At 45.4% G+C, this 22,281-nt stretch overlaps 1 protein-coding gene across 4 annotated transcripts; it reads left to right on the forward strand.

Moving 5' to 3' along the window:
* The first annotated feature begins 577 nt into the window (after nucleotides 1–577).
* On the forward strand, nucleotides 578–16,456 carry SMARCE1 (SWI/SNF related, matrix associated, actin dependent regulator of chromatin, subfamily e, member 1). Of its 4 annotated transcripts, none has more exons than XM_056511869.1 (11): nucleotides 578–858; nucleotides 1,598–1,648; nucleotides 2,151–2,194; nucleotides 5,054–5,158; nucleotides 7,405–7,485; nucleotides 8,595–8,726; nucleotides 10,218–10,389; nucleotides 12,009–12,181; nucleotides 13,335–13,436; nucleotides 13,993–14,203; nucleotides 14,907–16,456. In XM_056511869.1, the coding sequence occupies exons 2-11, from the start codon at nucleotides 1,642–1,644 to the stop codon at nucleotides 15,116–15,118; spliced, it is 1,239 nt and encodes a 412-aa protein (XP_056367844.1). In that variant the 5' UTR covers nucleotides 578–858; nucleotides 1,598–1,641; the 3' UTR covers nucleotides 15,119–16,456. The 4 variants fall into 4 exon arrangements, with proteins under 4 accessions (XP_056367844.1, XP_056367845.1, XP_056367848.1 ...); XM_056511870.1 differs by having other exon boundaries at nucleotides 14,910–16,456; XM_056511873.1 differs by lacking the exon at nucleotides 5,054–5,158 and having other exon boundaries at nucleotides 772–858; nucleotides 14,910–16,456.
* The last annotated feature ends 5,825 nt before the right edge of the window (nucleotides 16,457–22,281 follow it).

Genomic DNA, 22,281 nt, shown 5'->3' on the forward strand with positions numbered 1-22,281 from the left:
AAGGGCCGCGGGCAACCCGTGAGGGAAAAAAAGGAGGCAAACCCCCACAGGGATCGCGGGCAGCCCGTGAGGGAAAAAAAGGAGGCAAACCCCCTCAGGGATCGCGGGCAGCCCGTGAGGGGAAAAAAAGGAAGCAAACCCCCACAAGGATCGCGGGCAGCCCGTGAGGGGAAAAAGGCGCTAAACTTCCCTCAGGAGCCGAGGGAAGCCCGTGAGGGGAAAAAGGCGCCACACTCCCTGATGGGCCGCGCGCAGCCCGTGAGGGGAAAAAGGCGCTAAACTTCCCTCAGCGGCCGCGGGCCGCCCATGAGGAAAAATGCGCTAAACTCCCCTGAGGGGCCGCCGGCCGCCCGTGAGGGGAAAAAGGCGCTAAAGTGCAGCGGGCACGAGGCGTCCACAGGCCCTCCCTGCGCGCCCATTCTGCGCCGCAGATTCGCCACCGGCAGTCACCATTCGGGGCACCGGGGGTGCCCAGCGCAGGGGAAGGGGACGAGTGTGGCGCTGGGTACTGCGGGCCTGGAAAGCCTCCGGAGCCCCGGTGGCACCACAGTGACACCCCACGCCCCGCGCGGCAGCGCCCCCGTGCTGCTAATGGCGGCCGGGGCCGCCCCTCGCGCGGCGCTCAGGTTGCATCCCGCAGATTCGCCACGGCCCTTGGAGTCGCCGCCGTCCTGGAGGGTGCAGGGACGGCCCTGGCCCCTCGGTGGGGCGCAGGGCAGCCGAACGAGCCCCCCATAGCGAGTAGGGAATCACCGCCGAGCAGGGGCGGGCGTGTCGAAAGTGCGGAGCGCAGCGCGCAGGCGCCGTGGCCGCCGCCCCGGCCCGTGGGAACAAAGGGAGCGCGGCCGCGCCGAGCGGGTGAGTGAGGGCGGGGGGCCCGGCGGGCCCAGGCGGGGGCTCGGGGCGGCCCCGGCCCCTCTCCGGCAGCGTCTGCGGGGCTCGGGAGGGCCCTTGGGCCCGGGGAGGGAGCGGTGGGGCCGAGGGACCACCCCGGTGGCCGCCTTGGGCCCGCTCAGGCTTCGCTCGATCTCCCCGAGCCAGCCCCGTGTGCGAGCCCGGAGCTCGTCGTTAGTCGGGATTCTGAAGGAGGGAGCAGCCGCCGTGGCATTATTTGAGAGAAAGGCTTAAAAAAGCTGTTACAGCGCTGTTTGAAGCGCTCCCACGTTCGGTGCTAAGCGGTTTAAGCATTGCTTGTCAGACCGCAGCTGCTGGGCTTGGTGATTGTTGTACGTACCCTCTGAAGGAAATACATCGTTTGGTCATTTGTGTATTAATACCAGATTTCGGAAACAGCGAGTCTAAAATAATGGGATATGTTCTTTTTATTCCTTAAGGGGCAAAATATATTTATGTAGACCCTTTAATATGAAGGTGACCTAAACCTGTGTGCTCTTGCACAGCTATTTAAGGCCAGATTCTTTGGAAAGTCCATTAATTTTTCAAGGACATAGCACCTTAGTTTCTGAAAATTCTTTTGTCTGTATTCCAAAATTGGCAAACTCTGATAATAACTGGAATCAATAACAATCAAAGCTTTAATGATCTGGTGGGGGGAAAGGCACAACACTTACTAGCGTGATTTTCTTTTGTCTTGCAGAAGTACAAATATAATGTCAGGTGGCTGAAAATTTGACTATCAAAATGTCAAGTAAGTTTTTTTTTTAAAGGTTTTTCTTTCTTGAACTTGATATTTTAAAAGATTTGGTTCTGCAGAACCTGTTTGTGAGATGATGCCATTATTCCTGGCATTAAAAGAAATTAGCAAGTGTAGTGACTAAATTCTTGGCCTTAAATCCTGCTGTGGCTGATTCCTGGCATATTGTTTTCTTAGGAAATCCAGATATCACAGCTTTTAAATCCTGTTGGACTGCATTTTTGCTTTCCTTCTATGTAATTGATGTGCATAGAAATGGATTTCATATTCTTCAGTCTTGTGCTTGAATAAAAAGCTGGGACTAGAGCAAGGGGGGGTGTTCAATTTTTCTTTCTTGTGTTGCTTTTTGCTGTTCAATAGTAAACACAAAGTCTTTCCGAGTAGAAGTTGCTTCTTTTCTAAATTCCTTTAAAAATGTTGGCCACAGCAGATGCCTTAAGAATTCGTTCAGATTTTCAAGGAAAAAAAAAATGTTCTTACATTTCTATCTTAACAGAAAGGCCATCTTATGCCCCACCTCCCACCCCAGCTCCTGCAACCGTAAGTATAGTGATTTTTCTCATTAACACAGAGCCTTTAGTTCCCAGAACAATAATTATAGAGTTGCATCACCTTCCTCTATGGGAAACACTATTAATGTGATATGAATTGTTTAAATTAAAATAATTCTTTTTTGAGAAGTTTGGGAAAGAGAAGCTGAAATAAATTTGTTTTGCCTTTAAGGCTGCATCTTACAGACACTGAATTTTCTGTGAACAGTCACTTGTCTCACAGTGGGTTGCAGCAGTGCTAGAATAATTAAGAATCAACTGCTATATTTGAGTAGGATGTAAAGCATCCTACTCAGCCTGTGCCCAAATCATGGGCAGACAGTGTGTTTTTCCACGTTTCAGTTGTACTGAACTGCTTTTAAGTGGAATGTAGGATTATGAAACTTCCTGTTATATTGGGGCAGAATAATGAAACACTCCTGATGCCAATCTTGCATTCCTTGTAATCACTGGTATTTTGGAATCTAGGGCATGGGAAATACTTTACTTTCTAGTAAAGTGGTGTGACCTAACACTAAGGAAAACATGAACAGGAGCTTTGAATCTCATCCAGTGACTTTCCTGGGTGTACAAAGGTGCTGCAGTACCAGTGTGCTGTGGGCAGGAACTGTTTGAAAGTAAATGCACTTCTTTGGTCACATCTGTGGATAGTTTGGGTTTTAGAACAAATCCTTCGTACAGAAGATTGAGCAAAGATGCTTTAATGAATTTTTTTTTGCCAAAGTGAATTGGAAAACTTACCCAGCAGTGTGTCCTTGATCTCTGCAGGATGGGAGTTAGAAGGAATGCGATGCTTCAAATTTATTTTGCCATACTTTACAGGAAGAGCCTTCAAAATTATATAATGCATAAATACAAGTTATGTTTTTATAAGTTTACATAAATAAAATTTGATTTGTATAGTTTGCTCAGAGTTTTCATTTTGCACACAGCAAAATAGATCTGTGGCAGTATTAGAAGGAACATGATGGATCTACTCTGACCACCGGATTCCTGCATCAAGAGCTGTGCATACACATCTGATTCTTTTGGGATGTAGCATGGATCCAGATGTTTAATGGTTCATGTTGATGTGGTACAGTCCTTCAGAAGGATACAGTAAGCACATGTCAGAACTGCAGCCAGTGACATGCATTGCCTGTCTTACAAGCATCTTTTATTTTGTATTGTATTTTGTAGAGTCCTTCAGGTGATGGTCTGTGCTCTGTTAATGCAAGTCACAAAGTAGCCAAATAACCTTGCTTGTTCTTCCACAGCCAGTTCCAGGTGCTGCAGTCAACAAAATCCCAGTAATTCTCAAAACTGCAGTACTGTACCTGAAATAAAAATTCTCTATGTGATGCAAGGTAGTTCCTGGTAACGTTTAAATCCTGTCTTGCAGAAATAAAGAATTAAGCAGACGGAGATTACAATTGTCATCTGGTTTTATTGAAGAGGTGTAGTTCAACATATTCAAAACCTGTTGTTATGGTAATACAAAAAACTAGTAAAATAGTGCCTTATGAAGCAGTGAATGTGTATGTTATGAGCCCAGGCATACAGATGAGCACATCAGCTGCTGTGACTGAGTTGAAAACCTTGGCAATAAAATCTCTGTTGAAGACTCACTGTTAAAGGATAAATTTCCTCTGCACTTGTGTGTTTAGAAATAAACTCCTGCAATGTGTCTGCATTGACCTGAAACCTTCTTGGTTACTGCAGTTAGCTCTAGAACACTTCTGTTCAGTGTTTGTATGTGTCATACTTTGGTTCTTAGAGTCCTGAGCCCATTTGTCAAATTTTTATAACTGTAATCTGGAACATGGCCAGTCAGCGAATCCCTGTCAAAGAGTTCTAGGAAAAATTAGGCTGGAGAGTGGGAATGACGTTTAAATGTCCAGAAACACCCCAGGCTCTTGAGAATCCTAATGGAATTGTAGAACCATCACAGTCAGGCCTTAAATTACCATTAAACAGTTGATCTGTTTTTCCAAGAAAATCTGATTGGGAAAGGGGGGATAATAGAAAAAAGAAATTTATCTGAGGAGAGGAATACAGGGAACCTGGTGAAACTTGAGTGTCCATTGCTAAATGAGAAAGGAATGTAAAGAAACAAGGTATTTTTTTTTACTGTGTGACTGAGGTGAGAACAAATCAATCCACTTTCCTGAATGAATGAAGATGTATTGATTAACTTCTGAATTGTCTTGTATTTGGTGATGTGTTCAGACCAGCTTAAAGTTTTAACTTACAGGTCTTACTGCAGATGTAGAGTTCCTCAGCTCTGTCAGTCTACAGCCTGCCTTATAACAGTGGGATGTCTCTGAGCATTGTCTTCAGCCATTTGCAGGGAGCACAAATGGTGCTTTGAGGGACTTCCTCCCCTGCCCCATTTGTTGGGAAGGCAGAATTCTGGGAAGAGAAGCAGGCAGGAATTTTCATTGGTGTAATAAATGTGTGTACTGGGGGGTTCTGCCCATCACTGGGTGCTGTGTTGCCCTGTAATTTTCATCCTTGGGAGACAAGAGTCTTCTGTATTTCTTGGTGGCTTATGTTGGAAAACTTCATTATCCATGAGCTGAATTGACAGAATATTTGTTTAAATGCATTACACAGTTAATAGAAATGAAATTTCAACCAATTTCAGACAGAAATCTGTAGTGACACATTTGCTTAAAAGTCCTGTTTCCTTACTAGGTTTATACTGGAGTAAGTTGTGTGTGTTGGGAAGACACCAACTGCTACACCTCATTGCTTGTTTGAATTCTGGTTGCTTTTGCATGCCATATTGCAGTTCATTTTCATTTCTGTGTTTTCCTCGTTTGAGCTCATTTCTCATTCGTGTTTTTGTCTCATTTGTTTCCATCAGCAAATGCCCAGCACCCCAGGGTTTGTGGGATACAATCCATACAGCCATCTGGCCTACAACAACTACAGGCTGGGAGGGAACCCGGGCACCAACAGCCGGGTCACGGTAGGAGAATCAACTATTACATCCTGCGGCAAACACCAGGAACTGACCAGAAATGGCTTTAGGGTTAGGATCTTCGGAGTCTTGGCTGCTGCCACTTCTTTATTAAAAAAACCAAAATCAACTTCTTACTCCTCACCTTCCCCCCCCTTCCCCTTCACTCTGAAACCTTTTGCAGGAAAATGGGTTTTTACTCAGCAGGGAAAACTGGTAATGGTGTATGATGCAGACATCCAAACACACAGACTTTGTGGTCTTCAGTGACCACTGCATGCATAGGAAAAGGTTCTATAGCTGGGTATGAATTTTTGGAGGGAGGGAACTGCTCTTTTTGCTGAGGTTCATTGGTACAAAAATAAGGAAGAACATTTTGCAAACTGGAGATCACTGATAGTCGTTGCATCATCCTGTAGAGCCATGAGAGAGGTACAGGCCTTTATTTTTCTTTCTAATCTTCTAGTCTGGTAATAACTGCACAGTCCCAAGTTCAGTCATTATTTTTTCAACAGAAGTGTGATGTTGATAATAAAATAGAATCCTTTCAGCTCGTATATGTGTCAGTGTGTGGGAAATGGATGCTACATTCATTTTTCATGGAGTAAACAAAGTGAGATGGAGACAAGTGATGAGGGAGATGACAGCTTCTTTCAAACATGAATCAGGTCCTAGCATTGTATGCAGTTAGGGAACAAAAAAGACAGTGAAACTGTAACACTTTTATAACACAACAGAAACAGAGCAAATCCCTGATATTTTCTTAAATATCTCACAAATTTAAGGTTTTTCCATGTAGGACTTTGTACCTCAAAGCTTCTGAACAGTTTGGAACGTGATACAAAGATTTCTCAAGAATCAAATATATGGTGCTTTTAAAGAAGTGTACTCTTTTTATGGCTCTCATATAAACCTTCTTTCAAACTTCATATATGAAGTTCATCCAATTTGTTAAAGCATTTGGAGAAAGGACCTTCCCCTGCAAGCTGGAATTGACTGTCCAAATGGATACTTCCCTTATAGAAGACTAAGGTTTTGTCTGAGAACTTCATTGTTTCTGTATGTCACAAGCATACACAGCCTGCTCTGCCATGCATATCCCAGTATATGGATGGTGCCTTGAAACCCCTCTTAATTTAAAAGCATTGAACAGTTTCCGTTAATGTTTTTCCAACCCATCTGTATGTGTATCTATGTATACATTTTGGTGATGCATATACCTCATGCACATTATCTATACACAGTTCTGTATGCATTGTTCATAGAGCTCCATAAATTCAGCAAACAAAAAAAAAAAAAAAACAAAACCTATCAGGAGGAAAACTGAGTATTGAACGTGAGCCTTCTGGGCTACACCCAAGTATTGATCTACAGGCCACAACCCTGAAATATCTTGAACCTGCTTTATATTTTCATGTAAATACTCCCACTTAATAGAACTCCTGGCATGTGGAAGTGCTGGAAGAGTGGAGGGTTTCAGACCCTGCAGTTGGCAGGGCTGTGATGTCATTGCACTGTTTTAGGAGCAAGCCCTGTCAGGTGTTCTGTGGGTTGAGGGGATGCAAGGGGACCCAGCAGCAGCATTAAAGCTCAGTGGCCTTTTGTGTGGTGCCAGTACTGTGTCTGGCAGTGTAAAGCCAAAGGAAGACAGAGCACAGGAGCATGTTCCAGGCTAATTGGGACAATTCATTACAGCTTGGCTACAAGTGGAGCACATATTTACGTTTTAGCTGCATAGGATTGTTTTCTTTTCTAAGAGAGTCTGTTAATTGGCTTCAAATTACCACTGAAAAATTTTGCAGGAAAATAATTGCTAAAATAATTTAATGTTTTTAGACTTTTTTCATATCTTTTTTCACCTGTGCAGTAGCCACGTTAAATTTGTCAAAACAAATTAAATAAATTAGTCATCAGAAGTGAGAAAAAACAGCCTGCTGGGATTAGTGTTTCCATGTCAGTTCCTAAGCTGTGTAGTTCAGTTTTAAGAACATGGAGCCCTTTTGAGGGTTTATCTAGCTACTGCTCTGTAAACTTACAGAGAAAAGGACAAACTTACATTGGAAATTATTCCTGTGAGGACCAGCTTTAGCTAGTGCCTGTTCATTTACAGACTTGGTAATTTTTTTTGGTGATGTTGCTTGGTTCTCTTGGTGGGGGTGTGTGAATGCACAAGAATGAGTGCTTTCCAAAAGTAGTGTGTGTAGAAACTGTTCAGCAATCCCATTAACAAATGGATTTATCCGGTTCTTTTATAGGCTTCCTCTGGTATTACCATTCCAAAGCCCCCCAAACCCCCAGACAAGCCCCTGATGCCCTACATGAGGTACAGCCGGAAGGTGGGTATTACAGTGTCCGTCAGTAATAAAGTCAGTGTTCCTTTGTGCTAACAATTAATTGCTATGATCTTAGTTTCAGCTTCTAAACGTTGACTCCTAACAGCCTGCGCTCTCTTAAGGGGATGTAAAGTACAGAGTCTGCCCTGCAGAACAAAGGCAGCAGTAGTCTGGTCACACAGTTGCCAATTTCTGGGGGGAAAATTGCTAAAATGCTAATTCCTACCACTGTCTGCTGACAAGGATCCACCCCGCCACATTCAGAAGTTCCTGTGACTTACTGACAGAACTTTTTTATAAAAAGGAAATATTCCTTGCGTTTTCTGGGCTTGGTGCAGTGCTGTAGCTGGACTGAAGAGTAGCAATGAGTGGACTTTGCATGTTCTCCTTCACCACCCTAGCCCGTGGCAACGTTTGCTTCGCTATTCTGTGAACTGTTTGACAGAAAGTAGGAGAGAGACTCTTGTGGAGTCTGGAATCTGATGGGGCATGGGGAGGGCATGGCAGCCTGGCTGAAGCAGGTGAGCCAGAAGGAATTTCTTCCACTTCTGGTAAAGTATCTTTACCAGCATGTCTGTCTTAGGCCAAAAAACATCAACACACACAAAAAAAAAAAAAAAAAAAAGTCAAGTGGCGCAGCAAGAAATTACGCTGGCAGCTCTCCTTTTTTTTTCCCTATAAAGTTAGAAACCTTTTTGGTGGAGTCAGAACTTGTTGGAACTCAGATTGATCAGCAAGACTGAAATATTGTGAAATGTTACATTCTGATCTGAAAAGCTCAGTCTCTTTGTCATAATCTACTGCTGGATGTGTTTACTCAGTAGCATTCTTTTTCCCCGAGATGCAGCGATGTTCATTTAAGAAGAGAATTGAGAGGGTTAAAGGCAATATTCCCATGAGACCAAAGCCACTCAGCAATTGCCTGGTTCAGTAGCTGGCTTCCTACTGACTTCCTGCCCCAGAAAATAATCCAGATAGTTTAGCCAGACTCATTCCTAACTTTATCCTGTTTTTCATGGTGATTCCAGAAAGAACACTGAGATGACAATATAAAATGTTTAATTTGGAAGTATTTAGATATCATTAGTAAAGCTCCAGCTGTTTCTGTTAAGGTCTGGGACCAAGTGAAGGCGTCCAATCCTGATTTGAAGTTATGGGAAATTGGCAAGATTATTGGAGGAATGTGGCGAGATCTCACTGATGAAGAGAAGCAAGAGTATTTGAATGAATATGAAGCTGAAAAGGTAAATGGAAGAAATCTGGGATGTTTATTACAGCTGATTCTTCTAGGAACTGGTCTGAGAAGAAAAATTCATCTTCCCCATGCAGGGGTGTTTGAGGCATTCACGAGAGCCCTGTATGTAACTTAAATGGAAGTTTGTCCTGACACATCTCTTAGATTTTTTTAAATAACTGTGCATCAACTGTGACTGGTCAGTTTTTAGACCTAATTCAAAATGAAGTATTTATAATTGAGTGTCGATTTTAACTGTTTAATGAATGGATTTGATTGTACATCAGTATTGAAAAGATTATCTCAACACCAAAATCCTCTTTCAAAACTGGTGCTCTGCAACTACTGCTGTTGTCATGAACATGTTCCTAAGAGACTTCCAGTCATGTGGGGTTTGGTTTTCCTGGTGGAACTCCACGCTGTGGCATTAGTATTTTGTTTCTTAATAGAAAATGCTACCACTTGTAGAATTTTCTTGTGCTTTTGTTTTGGTTTTATTGATCTTAATGACAAGCGATGACAGCTGCCTCGTGTCTAGGTTGGTAAGTGTTGAGCACCTGTACAAGACTGTTCTTGTGATTCTCAGGTTCAAAGGGAGAATTGTCCAGCTGCCTGTTGTGCTTACACCTGGCAGGCACCTGAGGCTCTGGCTACCTGGTCAAATCTCAGCTGGTTTTATTCCAAGGCAATAGAGAAGTACTGCAAAGCTTGGTGCTCTTAGCTGAGAAAAAAAATATCCAGGAATTCTATTTTTACCTTGGTAATGATGTTTAGATTGTAAGCTCCTTGGGGCAGGGGCCAGCTGGTTTCTGTTCTGTGCAGTGCCAAGGCAGGATTCTGGTCCTGATCATAAACAAGCGTTTCAGGTACCTTTAATAATATCATAAATTATATCAATTTTTTCATTGGAAGTATCTCAAATCACTGTATAAAATCTTAAAAGTGAGATTAAGGGAAGCAATTCAAAGGGAAAAGGTATTTCAAAGGAAGTGAAAATAGTGCTGCTGTCCTGCTGCCAGGAAGAGACAGGAGTCTGGCTGCAGCTTTCTGTGCCATCCCAGAGCAGGGATGGGTCAAACAAATCTTAAGTGATTTTGAAAAGTGGTTCATGACATACTGGCATAAGGAAAGGGAAGAAATCAGAATCACAGATCTAGTTAGAACTCCAGAGAATTACTAAGAATATTCTGTGTTTGCTAATTTCATTTTACCAGAACTTGACCATAAATGTTCTGAGATGTTTGAATTTGAAATCTCAGAAAACAAAGCTATCATGAGACTTCCAGGTAGTAAAACTGAAAAGGACAAAAATCCAGCTGTGTTTTTAAAACACAAATGACTTTAGAAGTTCTAATTTGTAAAAAAGAGAGACTGAGAGAATCTGATCATTTGTATCTCAGCCAGACGGTTCAGATTCAGTTTTGTGAGTTACACAGAGCGCAGTTGTGGCTGGGTGGGAATCACCCAGTGGTGCAATCAAACCGTGTTGGTCACTTTTCAGATCGAGTACAACGAGTCCATGAAGGCCTACCACAACTCCCCTGCCTACCTGGCCTACATCAACGCCAAGAGCCGCGCCGAGGCGGCGCTGGAGGAGGAGAGCCGGCAGCGGCAGTCGCGCATGGAGAAGGGGGAGCCCTACATGAGCATCCAGCCCGCCGAGGATCCCGATGGTAAGAGCTGGAGTGCACTCCCAGTGGGACACTCATGGCAGGACAGGCCGTGGAGATACAGAAAACAAGTCGTGTGCACCTTCCACAGCTTCGTTTCTGCTTTGGTGCTTTAATGCCCGTTTTCATTGCCACGTTTTATTCCATACAGCTGACTTTGTTCCCAAAAGTAAAGTGGCACCCGTGGCAAAAGTTATTCCAACTCTGCTTAATTAACTGTGAAGTAATGCTTAATATTTCAAACCAAATCAGTGTTCTTACAGCTCTCTAATGGCTTTAACACATGCTTTAGAAAAGGCTTAGATGCCTGATTTAATATCCAGCTTGGATGGAATGTTGTGCTTTATTACCAGAAGCACATAAATCTGACAGGCAGAGTTCTGGTGTGATTAAGAGCACCTGAACTTTGAATGTGTTCAACAACTGTCATTTGAGATTGTTTGGGGAGTGAGGTGCCCTTGCTGCTGACAAGTTGATGAGAAAATTCTGAAAGTTTATTTGACTGCAAGGAAATGCACCCCACCCAGTGGGAAAAGTCAGCCTCACACACCTCATCTCATGGCTGCTTTTAAATTCATCACCAAATACTTGTTGGAACCTGAGGGTGAAAAATGTACGCAGTTACACCCTTTTTTTTCCTTCCCCCTTGTAAAAGCACACCCCTGAGATAAAGCTCATGGCAAACAGCACTTTCCCCCGTGTAAGGTAATTGCAACATTTATGTAAATACATTTCATGCTGGAATAGCTGGAACCCGGGGATTTGAGATTCTGTTCTGTGCTACCTGAACAAAGTAGACTCAGGCAGAAACAACCTTTGCTTCTTTTTGCTTTGTTTAATCAGATACCTCAGTGAGATACAATATAACACTTTGAAATAAAAAAAAATTCATTTATCTACTTCTGTTCTTTATTGGTATCTCCTAGCATGGTGTTCAGCTTCTTAAGGTTTCTGTGAATAGCTGGGATAGTCATCTCCAGTAGGAAGTAGGAATACTTAATGTAAAACAAATGAGACTTCTGGACTTTTCTACGTGGCATTGTTGTGGGAGATAATTCATAATTGTTGTTTAACTGGTTTCTCTGTAGAGAAATACACTTACAAATAAATAATCAAATACTCTTAATACATGACTGTGAATTTTCAGTGATGAGTAAATGCATCTCACTGCTTCATGCTTTCAGTCCTCAGTGTTTTGAAAAAAGAAATGTTTTTGATATGTGCTGCAAAGGTTATTTATAGAGGAGCCACTATCCTGCTGGCATTTTGTTCTGGAAATATGATTAATCAGAAATGGGTCTTTTATTTGGTGTATTAATAGTCCCTCTTAATGTGGAAATGTGGAAAGCAACAGAGTGAATAACTAGGTCAGTTCCAGTTTCAGCTGTGGTGAATGCATATGAAATCAGCTTTTAGAGCTGTGCCAGGTAAATGCTGCTCTGGCCACACTTTGTCTTCTTTTGTGATTCCCTGATGCTCTGAGTGTGTTACTGTGAACTTTGTGACGTGATAACTACTGGTGTTAGGGCTCATATTTTGTTTTTTGTGAGTGGTAACGTGGGTACAGTGTCATTAGCTCTCATTTTGAGGGATCAGAGCAGTTACCCAAACTCCCGTTGCAGATTACGACGATGGGTTCTCCATGAAGCACACGGCCACAGCTCGGTTCCAGAGGAACCACCGGCTCATCAGCGAGATCCTCAGCGAGAGCGTGGTGCCCGACGTCCGCTCCGTGGTCACCACAGCCAGAATGCAAGTCCTGAAACGCCAGGTCCAGTCTCTAATGGTTCATCAGGTAAAGAGAAAGGATGTGGATGCAGCTAGAACACAGTGGGGTTGGGCTGGACTCCAAGTCTTGGATCATTCGATCACCTACATGACTGTTCTTGCTGGGTGTCAACGTTCTGTGTGCTCCAGGAGCTAATCCCTGGCATTTCTTGGGAGCTGCACGACATGAGACTTCACTTTCTGTGCTGTTTGGTTCCAGAGGATCATGTTAAACTGTATTTTGTTCTTTGGGATATCCTAAGTGTTAGTTCCGTAGTTCATTATTACACACAACCCTCTGTATGCAGTGTAAAAGTCTGCTGATAATTAAGTACTGGTAGGGTTGTGATTTTGGATACCTGGCAAATCATCTTGTTTGTAATGATTCTTTTCTTGCAGTAAATTGTCCCTATTCTAACATTTTTCACTGAAAGTTAAATTCATAGAAAATATATGGTGAAGTCACCCTGCATGTTTCACCCAGCTTTGGGCACATGTCTGTTTTCCAAACACTCATGTTACCAAAAGAGCCCTTTCAGCATGGTCAGTGTGTGTGTGTGGGTGAAGCAAGACCAGTAGAGAAAGTAGAGATTTGTTGGGGGGTTTTTTAATTACAGAAGATTTGGAGGGGGTGATTGTCTTTCTTTCCTGTGATTTGTGGTCTTTCTGTGTTAGAGAATATAATTGATGTGGAGGGTGTGTCTATACCTGTGAGCTGTGTATATACAGACCTGTGGGATGTGTATATACAGACCTGTGGGATATGTATACACAGACCTGGGGGTGCAGAATAGGAAAGAAAAGGTGCAGGTTTGATGCTGGAAGCTTCACCTCAGATACACAGTGTGTCATTTACAATATGCTATGTCTATACTATACTATACTATACTATATTATACTATACTATACTATACTATACTATACTATACTATACTATACTACACTATACTGTACTATACTATACTACATATGCTTATACTGCTGCACAGACCCATGTACTGTTCCTACTTTTCAGTATGAACTTCTGAGCTAGTGGGTATCAGAGGCAGGCAGAAGGATGTTTACATATTAGACCAATATTTAAAAATAAACCCATGTGAAAAGTTGTATGCATAGCTGTACTTTTGCCCAGTTTTTAGGTGACTGCACAGTGAGGTTCTTGCTGTTTGTTTCACTTCCAGCGTAAACTCGAAGCTGAGCTGCTGCAAATTGAGGAGCGTCACCAGGAAAAGAAGAGGAAGTTTTTGGAAAGCACAGAATCTTTCAACAACGAGCTTAAAAGGGTACAGCTCATTTTTCTCACTTACTCTGAGGAAGCTTCTGGTTCCACAGTTGTGCAAGTGCTTCAGTTCTCTGTTCAGTTCTGAGCAGTTGCCCAGCTGCTGGGGCAGTGCCCTGGTGTGGGTGGTACAAAGCACAGGATGGTTTCCTGCTCCTTCAGTGACCTTTAGGGGGACATTGGGCCAGTACAGTTTAGAAGTGCCTCGAGGCTGGGCTGGGTGAATTCACTCAGAGCAGCTGGATGAGGATGGCCTGAAGCCACAGTGGAGGGCACACTGCTCTCCTTGACTGTGTTTAAATAACAAATAACGAGTTTTAAATTGTTTATTTATTCCCTCTCCTCCTTTTTTTTTTTTTTTTTTTTTTTTTTGTTAATATGCCTGTATCTAGCTCCCTAGTTACTTTTAATATAAACTTTGTCAAATCAAAAGGACTGTGCTGCATGTAGAAATAATGAACTCATCGTTGGGCTTTAGTGATGATTTATTTCTCAGGGTAACTGAGGCAGTAAAACAGCTAAAGAGTTTTCCTTTGTTTTGTTTTGTTTTTAATTGCTAGTTGTGCAGTTTGAAGGTGGAAGTGGATATGGAAAAAATTGCAGCTGAAATTGCTCAAGCTGAGGAACAGGCTCGCAAGAGACAGGAGGAAAGGGAAAAGGAAGCAGCTGAGCAAGCTGAGCGCAGTCAGAACAGCCTGGCAGCCGAGGAGGAGCAGGCAGCCAGCAAGGGCGAGGAGAAGAAGGAAGAGGAGAGCACTCCAATGGAAACAGGTAACTGCATCTGAGCATCTGCTGCAGAATCCTCCAAGGATCAGCATTAAAGAGTCTCTGAGGAGAACAGTTAACTTTATCTTGGTGAACCCAGGCATTTGCTTACTTACTCATTTTTAAAAGAGGAGATGGTAAGATCTCACAGAGCCCCGTGTCATGCATTGTGTGTGCTGTACTGAGGGGGAATAAGTTAGACTTTAATTAATTGGGAGCAACTGGGACTGTTTCCTTGTCCTAGTATCAGTGTCCAGCCAGGACAGCAATACTTCTTGTGCAGCTCTCAGGCAAATTTTCCAGCTGCTTTGTGCTCTGGACACAGTGAGAGTAAGAAATGCTGCTAGATTCAGGAGTCCCAGTGACCAGTACATCACTGAGTCACTGCTGCAACAGCAGGAGCATAAGGAAAGAGGGATCAGGGAATTTGAGTTCCAGTGCTTCTGCTTTAACAAGGCACATGGCTTTGTTGTGGCTGGAATTCTGAGGCCAGGCAGCTCTGGGTGACATCAGGATGTGTGCAGGACCACACACATCCTCAGCACTGAGAGATCCCTGAGCTGTGCCTGTCCCTGCATGTCCTAAGTAGCAGAAGTGACTGCTATGGAATACTCGGATTTATTGTAGCTTCTGTTCCTTCCTAAACCCTAATTGCACAATCTAAATAAATACTGGCATGGAGATGACACTGAGAAATGTGTTTTTCCAGAAGAGCCTCACCCAGAAGAGAGCACAGAGAGCCAGCAGAATGGTGAAGAAGGAACCTCCACCCCAGAGGACAAGGAGAGCGGGCAGGAAGGGGTGGACAGCACAGCTGAGGAGGGAACCAGCGACAGCAACACGGGCTCGGAGAGCAACAGCGCCACCGTGGAGGAGCCGCCCGCAGACCCCGGCGCCGAGGAGGGCGAGAAGAAGGAGTGATCACTGACTCAGCCAGCTCCTGTGTCTCCCTAATGAAGTACTGTCTGACTTCAGAGCGTGCTCTGCCGCTCTTGGACCTTCCCTGCCTCTGTCACTTGTCTCCAAAGGATACCAGGGCTTAATGACACGTCAGGTTATCAGTGTAGCAATGTGGAGGGCCTGCAGGGGCACAGGGTGTCCTGCAGCAGGCAGAAAAGGAACCTCATGAGTCTAAACACAGCTATTACCTTGTGGAGAGGTGCTTAAATCACTTGTAATCCTTCCCTAGAAAGACACCACTGGTTTTGGTTTCTGTATGAGAAATCAGGCCTTCCCCTCTCTTCTGGTGCCATGGACACAGTGGCACTTTTCACCAGAGGCCCTCCCTGCCCCTTTGTGGCAGCAGGGAGGTGCAGGTGTCTCACCTGTGCTGCAGCCCTGGCCTCACTGCACAAGGGACCTGCTCCTGGCAGTGGCACTGGCTTTCTGCAGAGGCTGCAATGTGGCTGAAGCATGCAGACCTGTTCTTACTATGGAGCAAAGACCTGATGCCTGCCTAGGATGTCCCCTGGAACCTCTCCTTACCTAACAGCCCCAAAAGTCCCCTGTGTCCCACAACTACTGCAGTGCATGTCAGCAAGGGCAATTTCTGCTGCAGCTGCCCCAGTCTGTGCTTCTAAAGAAAGCTCTCAGTCCTCATGAGCAGCTCCAGAGTGAGGCTGAAAGTCTGGGGTTTAGGGGTTTTTTGGTGTAACTTGTTTTTCTAGAGTAGCTGCTCTGCAGTGGTGGAAACTTGCTCATGGTCTGTGTGTGGCATGTCAGGAGATCCAGTTCCAAAGGGTTCAGTGTAGCTTTGCAGGAAATGACACATCATGAGGGATTTTTTTTTCTGTGGTGCAGGATTCTTTTCAACAAGCCTTTGCTTTTCTTTCTCAATTAACTTCTTTGCTACCAAGAGACCCTGGTGTGGTCTCAGCCAGAAACCTGGCACATAACAGAGCAGGAGAGTGTTTAGACACGCACATGTTCTCTGAGCAGACAGTCACTGATATGGCACAAATGGTAAAAAATAGTAGCTTTGCTTGTCATGAGCTTTCAGAGCCTCTGGAGACTCTACAAATGTACTAAAAAGGCCATAATTTGCCCTATATAAGCAAAAGCCCACAAATAAGTACCCTGAATTATGGCAACAGCCACAGGCCATTTCTTGACTTTACAACTAAGGGAACACATAATGTTTCAATGAACCAATGTGTATTTGCAGAGCAGTGGGTCTATCAGATGGTGTTTTTTAAATCCTTTTTTTTTTAATTGTCTAAAAATAATAAAATTCAACATGTTTGGTTTTTTTTAAACTCACAGTGGTCTGTTCTTGTCTTTTAAGGTAGTGCCAGTGTTTGGTTCAGAGCTTTCATCAGCTGTTCTCCATCTCAAGCCAGAGGAAAATGAGCACACGGGATTTTATTTCTTACCCAGTACCAGCTGCTGGCTGGACTGGAGCCCTCCCCGACCCCGTGGGGCCCAGGTGGTGTTCCACACCTGAGGTGCTGCAAACCCTTGTTGTGCAACAGCTTTTATCTGCAGCAGTCCTGGGTTCTGTAGGCCGGGGGTGCTTTTCATCTGCTCCAAATTCTCAAGGTGTATGTAAATAGCTCATTATTGGCAAAGACGGGTGTGTGCAGCTCAGGGTGTGTATGTGAAGGAGTGGGTGTCGTCTTCACGAGTGAAATAACTTGTCCAAGCACATGAGAATGTGAAGGAATGCCCTTGGGCAGCACTGACCAGCCCCGTGGTGGCTGGCAGAGCTGCCTACAAGGGACAGGAGCAGCAGGGAGCCAGCACAGGAGAGGGACAGACCTCGGGAGCAACCTGGAGCTCCTGCTGGGTCCCGTGTCCTGGCAGTGGGATGTTCTTGGGGGACCCTGTGCCCACCTGCAGGTCCCCAGCAGGGCCAGGAGCCCTTCCTGCTGTGAGGAAGAGCCCTCATGCTTTGCTGCTGGTCCTGCTGCAGCTGCTTTTTCCTGGGTACCCTCTCTGGTGGTACAGGCTGCAGATTTGGGCTGCAGCCATCCCCCATGAGAGCTGGTGAGTCCCTCACACCCCGTGGGACCAAAGCAAAGAGACAAACCCAAGCCTTGCATCATGCCAGGGAGTTGTTTTCTTTGGTTTGTTTTTCTCTTCAAGAAAAACCAGGGGTTTTCAAGTCTGACTCAGGTGCTGTGACCTCTGACATCACCAAACTGCTGCTGCTTTGCTCTGCAGGCAAAGGTTCTCATCTGTGTTAGGTCGTTGTCAAAAATATGCTTTTATCTCACCACAAGAACACACTCAGTAAAAGTTATTATGGAGCCTGGGTTAAAAAAAGAACCGATCTCAAAGTTTTTTGTTGGTTTGGGGGTTTGTTGGTTGTTTTATTTTTTTGCATTCATGTAATTATTAGATTTTATCACCCCAGAAACCTTCTAACCTACAAAGCTGGTACAGAGTAACGGGTACATAGTACTAAACAGGCCCAAAGGGTAAGTTTTGAAAGGGATTGAGATGTTAAAATATGAACCAGGCACCATGTGAAGCTGTTCAGTAATGATTCACCAGGTAAAGTGAACCCAGAGCTGAGGCCCCTTGAGAGCTTCATGCACCCAAATCCCTTCCAAACCCCTCACCTACATACAGGACTGAGCTTGGCTTCCCAGAAAGGCAAAAGCCTCATGTTTGTGCAGAAGCTGAACTTTCAGAGAAGAAGGAAAGACTTATAGAGAAACAAACAAGGTTGGGGTTTTTAAAAAAAAAAAAAAAAATGGTAAGAAATCGCCTGTGTATCACCTGGACAAGTCTTGCCAAGTTGCTCTGCCTGGAGCCAAACGAGCTGCAGACGCCGCTCACAAGAGAGGATTATGCTGGTGACAGAAAGAAATAAAACAGATTAAAGGAGCTTTACAGGAATAAAATATCAAAGCAAATACGAGCACTGGCTCAAAGGGGTGGCTGGGGCAGCTCATGAGTGTCAGGGAACCAGAGCCTGTTCAGAGCCTTGTGCTGCAGCAATGCAGTCAGGGCAGGAGCAGACCCTGAACCCTGAACCCTGAGCCCTGACCTGAAGCAGGTCCAGAGCCCCTGATGGGGGCTCACATCCACACCTGTGGTGATAAACTGGGGGGTGAGGAGTCTCCTGAGAAGGAGGAGTGTGGCTGGGCAGCACACAGGGAGCAGGGTCAGACCCTCACTCTGCTCAGGCCAAGGTCCCTCCTCTATCCCAGGATGTGCTTTTGCATTTCCCACCAGCTCCAAGTGCAGCCTCTGTGCCTGCCCTGTCCCAAGGAGCCAGGGATGGTTTATTTCTCCTTTTCTTGTCCCAGGTTTTGCCCTGAACCTCCAGCCAGGCAGGCTTTGGCATTCAGTTCTTTTTTAAAAAGCAATTTTGGATTTTTTTCCTCGAAGCATCAACCATCAACCCAAACCCCCCTCCCCATGCTGCCACCACCACCAAAACAGCAGTGGGGTGTCCTTCACCCCCTTAACTGAAGAGTGTTCTCAGCAGTCCCATGTGCTGGAATACTGGAGAGAAACACCCCTCATGGCCTGCTGGAGATGGAATTGGTGCAGGTTATGTGCTGGCAGAGGTGTGGGAGCTGCAGCAGGCACTGCCACCAGGAGTCCCCATCAACCTGCCCGAAGGACAGCCAGCCCTAGCCTTGGCTGTAAAGGAGAGCAGTGCTTTTCTCATCCAGAATGGGCAGAATGGGCAACCCATTATCATGGGTTTATTACAATTTCTTAATCCCAGAGATGAGAAATGCCAGATCTGTAACAGAGAGGGCTGGATGAGCTCTTCTCAGAGCAAACACTGATGGGATTATTTCCAGTTTCTAGATCCAGTTTTCACCCAAAGGCAGCAGCAGATTGGTTTATTTTTTATTTTTAAGGGTCATAATGATTTATCTCTTTAATCAATATTCCTTTATCTCCCTAAACCATATCTTGCTATGTTGGTGAATCTAATCCAGGCAGCAGCAGCAGCACTTGTGGCAGCTCAAGTGGCTGATCACCACATGCTCTGTGTGACTGCCCAGGGCCTGACAAGGACACAGCTCCAGCTGGAGCTCAACTCCCCTCACCCTGAGAACTGCTAGTTGTAGGAGCTCAGAGTGAGGTGCAGCTGTACCAACTCACAGTGTGAGTGCAGGTATTTGTACCAATTTGCCAAACCAGGATGAGATGCTCACAGCTCACTCACCTGCATCTCTGAGCTCTCCAGGCACCTGGAGATGAGCTGCAGGTGCTGCACTGCAGATGTGGGGGCTCAGTCGTGTCAGCTGCTCAGAGGCTGCAATTCCACGTGCTCTCCCAGGCAGGCACCCACAAAGTTCCAGTTTCATTCTGGACTGTTACAGCCAAGGCTGTTCGTGCCTTCAAGGAGTTGCAACACCTGCTCAAGGCTTTGAATCCAGGGCTTGGAACCCTGGGTTTGAAATCCCCCATGGATGCAGAGTGCTCCTGACAGTGACTGGCAAACCTCTCCCAGCAGGATCTGATGGCCAAGTGGGATCAGGCATTTGAATCTGAAAGTCCAGATCCTGCTTCAGCTCTGTCTAGCTGTTTGTGCTCTCAGTTCCCTTCTTTCACTTTGACGTTTCTTTTTCCACTGTCTTCGAGGGGTTTTCTTGAAGTGGTTTTGCACGTATCAGCCTGGTGTCTTATTTTGTTGTAAATCATCACGTAAAGCTTCACTTGTGACTCCAGAAGTCAGTAATTTCTGTCAACAACCAGTTTCAATTTGCTTTTATCGCCCAATTCTCTTAAAAATTCAAGAAAAAAGCCATTTTAGTTCTAGCAACAGCTTCAGGGTGGGGAAAACCAAACCAGAAAGAGTGACAGTAGCAACAACAGAAACCAAGTGAAAAATCACATTATCATGGGTTTATTACAATTTCTTAATCCCAGAGATGAGAAATGCCAGATCTGTAACAGAGAGGGCTGGATGAGCTCTTCTTGGAGCAAACACTGATGGGATTATTTCCAGTTTCTAGGTCCAGTTTTCACCCAAAGGCAGCAGCTGATTCGTGTTAAACCTTCCACCTTTTGAACGAGGGAACACAGCTTGCAAGAGTGATGTTTGCTGGATGGTCAAGGACACTTCAACTCTCAATTATTTTTAAGGGCCATAATGATTTATCTCTTTAATCAATATCTCTTTATCTCCCTAAGCCCTATCTTGTTATGTTGGTGAATCTAAATGATTCACTGCTCACCAGTGTTTGATATCCTGTGGGAATTGCCCAGCACTTTGCCCATCTGGGTGGGAAGGTTCAAATCATCTCTAGACATAGCTGGTGTTCATAAGCCCCCCTGACATGGTTTCTGTAACATCCCAGGACCTTTTCTTCCCATTTTCAGTCACCTCTCCTTTCCCACCCTTTTCATTTTGAGGTCTCTCACTGTCTCCTTCGTGTTCAGGCCAGAAAGATCTGTTTGTCCATCACAGCTCAGGCAGTGTGGGCAGACAAGGGGAGCAGATGCCTTGGGAAGCTGCCCAGCCCTGCCCTGAGGGACAGAGGGAGCAGCAGTGCCCGTGGTCAGTGGCTGATCACCCTGATTGCCCTTCTCACCCTGGGGCTGGAAAGGAGAGTGTCACTGTCCCTGCCAACCTCAACCCTCCCCACTGGCGTCTCTGGGTCTATTTCCCTCTTCACATATCAATTCTTGGCCTCCAGGATGAGGGAGCTGCTTTCATGGAATAGAATCAGAGTCATTCAGCCTGGAAAAGACCTCCAAGGCCACCAAGTCCAACCTGTGACCGATCCCCACCTTACCAACCACACCAGAGCACTGAGTGCCACACCCAGCTGTTCCCTGAGCACATCCAGGGATGGGAACTCCACCATCACCCTGGGCAGCCCCTTCCAATGCCTGACCACCCTGCCCACGAAGAAATTCTTGCTGGTGTCCAACTGTTTAGTGCAGGGCAGATGCCAATTTGGTAAATCTTTTCTTTTTCCTCAAAAAAAACCAAACCTGGAGAGCCAGGCCACCACGTAGGACATGATGTGGTCACAGAGCAGGTGAATTCCCAGTGACACTGGGTGTGCCCTCTCTGCTGTGGCTGACCACCATGGGCAGCTGTGCATCCCAATCAGAGCCTGGTGCTGCACAGATTGCTTCCTCCCTCCGGAGGATAAAGATCTGTTAATAACCTGGTGGTGAGATCACAATCACGAGAAGTTTCTCAGGGCATCCCCTACACCACCTTAAAGAACTCTGCTGGGTGAGGAATCCCAGCTTGGTGCCGCTCTTAAGGTCAGGAATTTACTCACGATTTCACTTCTGCTATTTTATATTTGCCTGAGGAACAACGACGTCAACACCTCCCTGGAGTGACCCTGCTGACTCTGACCACAAACCCCCCTGGATGTCCCCAGATGTCAGAGGGGGCTCTGGGCAGGACAAGGCTGGAGCTGGGAGATCCCAGGCACCTGGGGGTGGCACTGGCAGGCAGAGGGAGCAGCAGGACAGAGGTCAGGTCCCTCCTTGACGTCAGTGCGAGGACGTGGCTGGGAAGTACAGCTGGGAAAGGTCCACCCTGAGCTCGCCAACGCTTCTGCCTGGGCAGCCCTGGCTTCCTCCAGCCAGGGGGACAAACCTTCCCTGGGCTCCTGTCAGCCAAAGGGCAGAGCAGGGCACAGAGCTGCTGTTTGCATCTCAAATCACCCAAAGCAAAACTGGCAGAAAACACCAAAAAGTTTTGAACCCAGCATGTAAGAACATCCCGTGTTGTGCTTCTCTCCTTAGGCAAAACCCTGAGTTCTGATTTCCAAGATCACCCAGCCTGCATGGGGTGCCTGGGAACCTTCTCCTGGAGCTCTGGGACCTTTCCCACCTCAGGATGTCTGTGAGATTGTGCTGGGACACAACAGGAATTCCAGTTTTACACACAGGCCAGGGATGTGAAACACAGAGCTAAACTTCTTGTGATGTTTCATTGCTGACTGAGCTGCAATTTAATGTCAGGAGAATTCAAGATCACACAGTTCAATTTAGTTCAACTCAATATTTCAGTCCATGTGGATCCAATGAGAACTGAATCAAAATCTCTCTGAGCAACTTCCTGTGGAATTTATTGGGAGCTGTTTTTCTGTTTTTCATTGAGAAGTTTGTGGATGAAAGCTGCCACCCAGCTCCTGCTGCAG

Source organism: Oenanthe melanoleuca, chromosome 27 (assembly GCF_029582105.1).
Source record: "Oenanthe melanoleuca isolate GR-GAL-2019-014 chromosome 27, OMel1.0, whole genome shotgun sequence".
Classification (NCBI taxonomy): domain Eukaryota; kingdom Metazoa; phylum Chordata; class Aves; order Passeriformes; family Muscicapidae; genus Oenanthe; species Oenanthe melanoleuca.